The 10,058-nt window shown below is 37.6% G+C and overlaps 1 protein-coding gene across 1 annotated transcript in view; it reads right to left on the bottom strand.

Annotated features, from left to right (window-relative positions):
• Positions 1 to 895: 895 nt before the first annotated feature.
• The window catches only part of cdk18 (cyclin dependent kinase 18), a 46,290-nt gene continuing 37,127 nt past the window's right edge, over positions 896 to 10,058 (bottom strand). Inside the window, exons 13-16 of the mRNA XM_018667584.2 lie at positions 9,529 to 9,571; positions 9,334 to 9,424; positions 7,444 to 7,521; positions 896 to 6,693 (exon numbers count right to left, since the gene is read on the bottom strand). Coding sequence (XP_018523100.1) covers positions 6,659 to 6,693; positions 7,444 to 7,521; positions 9,334 to 9,424; positions 9,529 to 9,571 — 247 coding nt within the window. The 3' untranslated portion in view covers positions 896 to 6,658. The remainder of the gene's footprint in view (positions 6,694 to 7,443; positions 7,522 to 9,333; positions 9,425 to 9,528; positions 9,572 to 10,058) is intronic.

The raw sequence follows: 10,058 nt of genomic DNA, 5'->3' as shown, positions 1-10,058 counted from the left end.
GACTTATGATTAAGACAAATTATTTTAAATATAACAGCAGGTATTGAGCAGAATTGTAGAAGCAGCAGGAGGCATGCCATCATAGATCCAGACTCAACAGCTCTGGAGTCAGAAATACCTGCAGAAAGTGACAGGAGAGGAGGAGAAAAATGACAGGGCAAAAAACTAAAAGAACACACAGATAGAAAGAAAGCAGCCCAGTGCATCATGGGAAATCCCGCAGAATTGTACGTCTATAGCAACATAACTAGGGGATGGATCAAGCCAGAGCCACCCCAAACTATAAGCTTTATCAAAGAGGAAAGTTTTAAGCCTACTCTTAAAACTGCAAAGGGCGTCTGCCTCCTGGACCCAAACTGGGAGACGGTTTTGCAGTAGAGGAGTCTGATAGCTCAAGGCTCTACATACCATTCGACTCCCAGGAACCACCAGTAAGACTAGTATATATTGTAGCTAATAATATGATCTTCTATAATATCTGGTTTAAAGATGGTAAAAGTATGGTTTGCTCAGTCAAGAGAGATTAATCAGCCTGCAGTTTGTCAAGAAAGAGTAACATTGGTACAGTACGCCATTCTCACTCACACCATTGGCTCCCACAAGCCCACAACAGTGAATGACATTTAATGTAATTGAAAAGTTATAGGGAAAAAGGTGAAAAAGTGCAAAAAACAAAACAAAACAAAAAAAAAACCGCTGTGCACCACATTGGCGTAAAGAAGTCAAATAACTTCCTGTGAAGACATACAGTGGTCCAATAGCACCATCTTCTGTTCATCAATTTTATTGCACATATGCCTCCTAACAGCATCCTGCAAACTACTACATCCTATCATTTCATAATGGTATAATTTACTATGTAAGTAGCTGAATAAAGAGACTTTGTACAGGTGAGTGTGTTCCAGAATTTTAATATATTATATATATTCATTAATGAATCAATTATTCAATCAATTTTATGCCTGTTGGCAGTCACAGTACATTCAATTTCTCATTTTTTAACAGTGTAGACAAATCACACAAAATATCACATCTTATACAAAATCTAAACATATCTTTTATAAAACATTTAGACATCATCTGCGGGTTTTTTCTTTATTTTATTTCAAATACAGTGCTTTATTTTTTATAGATTATTTTTTTTAAATACAGAATAAAACTCACTGAAAGATGAAAACATCTGTTTAAAATACATATATATTTTCTTTGTCAATACAGTATTTAAAATAGCTTAATTTACCACAACTTAACACAAAGTAATACTTCTGCCACTGAGGGTAGGGGGGAGGTTTGGAAGTGCAACATCCACAGATGTACATCCCTCTGAAGTCCTTGGAGGTTTGCCCTGAATTTCTCTCTTCAAACTGCTGTCACCTCTACTTGTGCTCACTGACAATGGATCAGAGGGTTGGATGGTCATAACATTATTCTTCCCTCAGCTTCATTCACTCTCAGAGGTAGAAAAACTTTCAGCAGCCATTAACTTCCACTGGCATTTGTCTCTTCACTCATACACAAACATAAATCCCCCTGGCCTACACACATTCAACTCTTCAAATCAGTCTGGCACATGATTGCTTTAGGTGTTCAGGGCTTGGCTTAAGGGAGCCTGAACACACCCTCCTTTTGAAAGTCAAGCCATCAACTCTATGATTACTAGGTTCTCTACCCCTGGCTTCACTTAACAGTCTCAAATGTCTTTCCTTTGCTCCTCAAATCTGTGTACTCAGTCATCTCGATGTGCTAAATAAAAGCCAGCTGCTGTAGATCTGCTGTAGATTTCTTAAAGATGTTTTGCCTCTCATTTGAAAAGCTTTCTCAGTTCAGACTGAGTCAGGAGTCAAGGGATTTAACCTCTGTAGGGTCATTCTAATGTTGAGAGTTCACATGTGAATCATTTGGCAACATCACAATCATGTAAGAGTCATTAAGTTCTCAGCATGGTTTTAAGCTGTATATGCACAGTTCCCAAAAATTACTGTGTACATAACTGCATAAACTGCGCTCTAGTCTCTGGAAGACTGCTGAAGAAAAGAATACTTTTACAGTGGATGTTGCCATTGCATGCAACATGTGCGTTGGTTTCTGCTTGCTTCATTGTTTTCAGTTGTTCATAAATACTTTATTTATCTGACTACAGGTGTGTTTTGGAAGAAACAGAGGTGATAAGCTCAGGGGTACAAATCATCAACAAAGAGGTACTTCGGCTGCCACAGACAGCAAAGTTTAAAATTTTGGGAGGCATGTGTCGGGTGTCCAATTTCATGTGTTCATGCCTGCTCCAAATAGTCATATGTAAAAAGATGAGATGAAAAGCCTGCAACAGAGGGGTGAGACGTCAATTGTAAAAATGGGGATAATGGCACATGCCTCTGTAGTTTCTCCTTGAAGGCTTGTGATAAAAGGTATGAAAAGAATGAAAAAAAAACTATAGCAACAGGTTCAAGCCCTCACCTGTTGTTTCAGAAAATTGTCTGATGCAGTGTGCCCATCTCCATTGTTGGATAGGTGAGGGGGAACTAATTGTTGTCTGACAATCTGACAGGCTCTTTGTTTGAAGCATACTGACTCCCTTGGGCCAAATGGCATTCAAATTTTTAAGCTACCAGTATGCTTCATCAGAAGTGCTTGTTCAGTCTGAAACCCTCTCTCCCACACCTTTCTGAAATTTTCTGAAACTAACAGACACTCACACTTCATTCAGTGACTGGCCAACTGTGTGAAGGTGAGAAAATAAGCAGGGTTAGAACTTTTCTTTCAAGTTGTGTTTTTTCATTCTTTAAACATTCCTTGATAGGAGATGTGAGTTATCATAGTACTGTACTTATTTGTTCTCATCATTGCCAAGTCTGTCCTTCTTCAAAGGGGAGATCGATCTGAAAATGTGTATTTTCCCTACATTTAAATAATTATGGCATCTTTCCTCTATCCTTCTAATCTAATCCTTCTGGCTTCTTACAATAGGGCATCAAAACTAGCTCTTTTTTTTAACTTCTTCTAAACCTCTTTAAATCATGTAAGTGTTGTTACAGTGAAGTGAAGGTGTGAATGGGTCTTTGACTGCCTGGGAAGGGATGTCGGGATGGTTTAATAAGTGGCTGAGTCTATGTCCCCTTTGTTGGCCAATGGTTGCTCCAGTTTAAAATAGATAGTGTGCTTCACTGCTCTTCTAAACCATCTGTACTCATATCTGCACATTTCTAAGTGTCCATCCTCTTTTGTAGAGTGCAGAGTCTTGACCTACAAGAGTTGGCCCTCAACAATGACCTTAATGATCCTCAATGTGTGAATGACCCTACAGTGGTTTAATACCTGGGAGGGGGTCAGTTTTGCTCCAGTCTGAGTTTTTGTGGGATCATCTAACAACACCTGAATCAGTTTTTTTTAAAATTTCCAAAACTGACATCTGATTATTGAATATACGTGCATCTGCTGATCTAAAAGCACAGCACAATTTTATTGATTAAAAGAATAATGGTGATAGGAAGCCACTGTTGTATTCCACACATACTTTCTTTTTATATTGCACCATTGATTTAAGAGACAACCTTAATCACACACCTTAGGCCACTAATATGGCCCCAACCCTGTGTAATTGTCTTTTCTGCTGTAACTCAGCAGCGCTGGACACAGAGGAGAACACAGAAGAGGACAGAGACAGAGTTAGAGCAGATAAAGAGCAGAGGAGTGTAACTTAGCCACAAGCCCCATCATTTTTGTGACTGCAGATCATTTCATCATCTAGGGCATTCACATAACCTCTGGGCTCAATCCCAATCAGTCACAAAAGAACTGTGAAGGGCACTAAGCAAGATTTGAAATTTTCACATTTGTGACTGTTAACAGATGGGTGGACTTTAATCTGAATGTATTTGTATACATTGACTTTTGTGGTTCTACAGCAATCAGTGTTCCCCAGCAATAGGTGTAATAGAGCTGAGCAAAACATTAAGGGGTAGTGGTGACACCTACTTAGAGTAATTTGCTACAAGAAAGTGTTTGTAGAACATACTTTCCCGGTTTACTAGGTCTAGGGATAAGGGGTTTTGGTACAATATGGGGTCATATTTTAAAACCATGTTAGGTAAGACACAAAGGGAATGGGAGCAGGCTTCAGAGGACACTTCTGGTTTGTGCAAATAGGAGACTAAGAAATACATACACTCATAGTGAGTTATTCACAGACATAAAGCAAATGCCTCCTAACACATTGGCTACACTAGATCAAATATAGACTCTTCACAAGCCAAAATATCATGCACAGTTTACTAAGGCAACTTCAAAAACTGGAGTGAAAGTCAGCTGTTAACACTGTATGGAACACAACCCCACACTGCATTGAAACATGGGGTTACTGTAGCAAGGCAAATCTGTTGACATAAATCAATTTAAGTCTTATATTCATGATGGAATCAGACTCTGTGGTAGGTTAAATATTTGCTTCATGTGAGTGGAGGTACCGGAAATTGCTACAAGTTTAATGTCTGGACTACTTCTTTATGTACAACTTCAAGACTGCCAAGTCACACAACGCAGCAGCCATACTAGGAGAATCCTCTGACCTGATGAACAAATCAATTCATCACAAATTAATCTAATTTAGTTTAAATTATGCCAGTTTATTAGTATCCAAGTAGATAACCATTGTGATCTAATGCATTAGCCACGCACATTTTGCGTTAGCCAACATATTTGTTTGTTTAAGAGGTCGGTAGCCTCATGATAACATTTCACTGCTTAATTAGCCTGTTAGTTCCTTTATTATTAACAAAGACAGGAACAGTTAAATGTGCTAATCCTCTGTAAATACACACACCCTGCATTTATTTACCAACTGCCTAATGGTATCCAGGGCTACAGCTACCATTACCATTTTCTTTATGTGATAAATACTAATAATTTACAATTAAATAGCTAAATGTCTAAAAGTCTTGAGAATTTCTCTCCCAGAAAATGTACTGTGCACTAAGTAATTATTCAGACCCCTTCAGTTTTTTCACATTTTGTAATGTTGCTGCTTCATGTTAAAATGATATGTTAAAAAGATTTTTTCCCCTCATCAATCTACAATCAATACCCCAAGTTAAAAAAAGTTAAAACACAAATTTGAAAAATTTTGCAAATGTATTAATAGCAATAGTGTAGTGTAATAGTGTCTTTTGTTGATGCCATTATTAAATATATATACATACATACACATATATATGTATATATATATGTGTGTGTGTGTGTGTGTATGAGGTATGGCTATTAAATAAAAGACTCAGTATAAGAATGATAGCAGAAATGGTCTCCATTGATTAAGAGATAGTTTGGCAAATTTTGCATAAAAATTTTAACATGACAAAAATGTGTGCCAAAGTTGTCCCAAAACTTCTGACTCCTGATCAAAAGGAAAAACGCAAGCAAATTTGTGGAGACATTAGGGAACAAACTGAAGGAAACCCACATTTTTTTTAGAAGGGGTGATTACATGCAATGTAACTTGAATCTTCCAGTACAATCCTGAGACAAAATGTCACAAAAGAGAAAACTCCTTCGTTGCCAAGGTGAAAAAAGCACGACAAAGCAAGTCCAAATTCAAGGCCATGTTGATTGTTTTCATTGACATTAAGGGTATAATTTTGGAGGAGTGGGTTCCAGAAGGGTGAATCAACACTATCATAAACAGGTTCTAGAAAAACTCCAAATAAAGAGACCACAATTGTATATATTTTTGTTATATTATCAGTATTCTCATAATACAAGTTGAATTTGTACGTATATATATATATATATGAGGCTGCAAAATGAAGAAAAAGTGAAGGGGTCTGATTACTTTCTGAATGCACTGTACATAAAGTCCAACTGAGAAGTTGAGACCCTGAAAGTACCCACTAATCCCAGAATGACACCTTTGAGCAGGAGCAAATTTGGAGGCACCATTAGATGCTAAAACTAAATCAGAAAGTGTATCTTTGATCTACATCTTGGTGTTTTGGTTTAGAGATAAGTCTAAACATTATTTGGACAAAACAGTTAAGAGAATTTGATAGTAAATTCATCTAATTAGATTTTACATAAGACTAAAGCTACTTCCATTCACACCACAGCCATCCTGTGTGTTTGTCCCAGTAATGTTCAGGCAATACTTCTGCACACCTGCAACTGTATGATGGGTCCAGATGTTGTAACTACCTTAGATGGTCAGAGCACTGGATGTGCTCTGAATAGAAGGTAGCACTATGTCAAGCAGTTTTATTTAGTGAAATGTTTTTTCTAGGGTTGAAATGTACTGTATGTGTGTGTTGACAGGATACTTAAATCTCTGGTGTCTCTGGTGCAACTAAGTAATGGCAGCATGTTCAATGTCGCTGATTGTGCAAATGTGTGTGTGTGTGTGTGTGTGTGTGTGTGTGTGTGTGTAAGGGGAGGGAGAGTGTATCTCAGCTCAGTCATTTCAAGTGCACTACAAGTGTCTTTCCATAAACCCTGTTTGTCTCCAAGGTCAGCTGTCATGGAAATGAATGAATGAACATAAGTTTGTGTGTACATGCAGGTGTGTGTATGTGGATGAGGCATGCTTGTGAATGTGCTGAGCTGTGTGGGCCTTTCTGATATGGTCTGAAAAGGCCGCTCTTCTTTTCAGTGTGTCTCTTTTCCTCCTCTGCACCTCCTTTTAGAAAATGCTTTGTCTTCGGTTCTTTCCTCGACCTGAGGAGAGACAAACTGAGATAGCACTTACTCTAAAATGGTGATTTTTCATTGTTAATAAGCACCAATTTAAACACACAATATAGTCTATTTTAAGAGAAACAATGACTCATACTTTTCCCTTAAAAAACCTCTCCCATGAAACCTATATCAGTTCAAAACTGCTTGGTCAAGTATTAAGAATGTAGGTCTTAAAGCTTTCAATGAGCCTACTCAGGTGAAAATAAAGTCACAATGAGACTTATTAACTTTATTAAAAGCTTATTAGTGTGTAAATTGGTGACAATAACTGGCTTGAGTATGTAGACAATTCCTTGTTTATCTTCATATCTTTCGGTTTCTGTGAGACTCCTCTCTGTGGTATTTTATTTGTGTCAGAGTAAACAAACTCAGCATGCTGGCTTCTTGCAGAGCTTTGCTCATTAGCAAAGTATGTCTGCAGACGCTTAAACATTTCAGATGTTGTGGTTAGGAGCAAAACAGAGTCAGTTTTAATTCTATTTCATTCCAGACAATTCAGGAAACTTACAGAGTGAGTCAGTCTTATGTATATATGAAGCTTGTACATTGAACATTCTAAGAATATAAGAAAAAAGCTCTTCTCATCAACAGGTCTGATGCTGTCCACACATAATGTACAGAACTATTATGACTACCCACTAAGTGAAGAAATTAGTGGCTACCAGTAAATATGCTTTGGCCAAAGCTTGCAGTGAAGTCATATCATGTTATGTGTGGCAGGTACCTTACCTAAAGGCTGAAACACTGAGCTGCGGTGGCCTGGGTCCTTCTGGAGCTTCACCTCTCTTAGGGAAAACACTGAGGCAGCTAAACCAGGGGGCAGAAGACAACTTAAGAGCACAGAAAAAAGTATTTGTGTATTGCCTCTGATTTGAAATGAGAATGCTTGTCACACCACTTTCACAATGTGCCTTATCATACAAAACAGAAGTTATCTTGCCTGTTACCAAGCCAGAGTTTTCAAAATTCAACAGCAGTTTGTGGTGTGAAGTTACACAGCTATGGTAAGTGCAGCAACAGATTTTGCTCTTAGCCTCACAGATTGTCAGACATTTGTGTACATCTGAAATCCCCTGACCAGAGAAGAAGAGGCCGCAAATCCCACAACATCACCTCTCCCACTTCTTGCTTCTTGCAGTGGGCTTGTCAAAACTAGCGATCATTGAGAAATGTGTAAAAAGCGTGACTTTGTGCCCAGCACCACTTCATTTTTCTGTGTATGTATACGCACCTTTGAAGGAATCTCAGAAACCACTACCAGTCCACTACAGGTAAATTTCCTGTCCCATTTTGCATTACTTTTTCTTTGATTGGTTCTCAGCAAATCACTACAAAGGTGAATTTCACTCTCATTTGCATAGGAGTTAAACGTTTAAGCTAAATAATTTTTTCACAAGCTGGTCAGTCAAATATTGCCTCAAATCCCACAATGTCTTATGAGGCAAATGGCTTGTATTTCTGAGAAAATGAACAGGGGCTAACTATCACCTTGCACCACAGAATAACTACAAAATCACCTCAAACATTTCCAAACTGTGTCCCTGGACACACAGTTCATAGAGGCAATTAAAATACTTTGGTGCCTAATTACTAGACTTCTTCTCTGAGTCACAGCTGAGTTAAAACTAATCTTAACACACTCTGAGAATACCATTCACTTGCTATTTATCGCAAATGAATAAAAGACACTTCCTATAATTCCAGAAATTGCCTTAGAATCATGTTTTTAGGTTTTCCTCAGAACAAAGTCTCTAGTGGCTGTCTAGTGACAGTCATCTGTACATTAATAGTTACATTGCAAACAGGAACTGCTACTATTATGCTGTTAATACATTTTTGATATTAATATCAACATGGTTCTTATATAATATTCCTAAATGAAAGTGAAATATTTAAAATGCCAAATATATAAAAAGAAAAAAAAAAACTGAATGTTCGTGTTTTGTTGTTAATTATGAAGCTAATTAACAGAGCCATTGTTAATTAGCTTCACAAGGACTTTTATTGCTGACATGTCACACTGTCTGCCATAGAAAAAAAGAGACAGTGCTTCCTTTTGCTGCATTCAAGCCTCTGTTAGTATTTTAAGAGAGATACTACATGGACAGGTGCTGTCTTCAACAGGTGACAATAATGTTAGGTGGTTGGGCTGACAAAGTACATGCTAATAATGTGTATCTTTTGATTAATAATAACTTAAATAAGGCAAATAATTAGCCACAGGTAAGGTTAAAAAATAAATCTGCTGGCACAATGTTTAGCATGGGTGCACTCCACAGTTTTTTTTTTTTTCCTGAAAAGTGTTTTTTTGGGCATTATTCATTCCTTTATTAGATAGCAAAAGTGAAGACACATAACAAGTGTGTTTAATTAGGCTTTTCTGATTTTTTGTGCAAGGTGCATTGGTCAAAATGTGCAAAGTGACCAAAAAGCACTGAATTCAACTATTTTTTTTTTTTTTAGAAGGCCCACTGCTGAGATGGAAATGTAGCACATTTAAAGTAAAAGTACAGTCTGCTGTTCTTAGCCAGAGTTGCCAGGAACTGTGGACCTCAAATATACCTGAGAGGCTTTTATAGCACATGTGTGTATGTCTGTGTGTGTCTCTGTGTGTCTTACTGTCTGCCAAATTGTGTATGTTATCCCCCAGACTCAGGAAGTACGGGTGCTGTAGAGCAGCTTCAGATGAAATTCTGCTCCTGGTGTCGTACTGCAATCATAACACAAAGCAGATGATTAGACTGTCTATAAAATCACTGTTCCCGTCTGCCTCAAATCCAGGTGTCTGAAGGTCATTGTTTTTGCCTGTTATACCAGCAGCAGAGCAGACAGTAGATCAATCCCCTCTGTGTCCAACCTGGTGGAGACAAAGAAAAAAATTCAACTTGTATTATGAGAATTACTCTACTGATAATATAACAAAAATGAGGAGATGACTATTTTCATGTGTCCTTTTTTTAATAAAAAAAAAACATTTTATAGTTAAGCTCAATGTAACTAACAAAGAGAACTTAGGAATGGAGATTCCCCAGCTCTTTAATGAACAGAACACAATTTTGTTATCCATCAGAGTAGAGATTTGTCTTTAGCTCAGCACAATATAAAAGCAGCATTAGTAAAAGCAGTATAAATAATATACTCAACAAATGCGGTAGCAAAACAGCAAAGTCTCCACTCAGAATTCATTGTTCAGTTGTGAAAGATGGGAACTACCTGTCCATGTTTAAATCTTGTCCTGACAGGACTTAAGTCATCTGGAGTTTTGTAACCTGTTTCTAGGATTGTAGACTAACAGGAAAACTGTTGAGTAACTTAAGAAGATGAAGCCTCTTAGCAGCCCAGAC

Source organism: Lates calcarifer, linkage group LG12 (assembly GCF_001640805.2).
Source record: "Lates calcarifer isolate ASB-BC8 linkage group LG12, TLL_Latcal_v3, whole genome shotgun sequence".
NCBI lineage: Eukaryota > Metazoa > Chordata > Actinopteri > Centropomidae > Lates > Lates calcarifer.
This window is presented reverse-complemented; position numbering and strand designations above follow the sequence as displayed.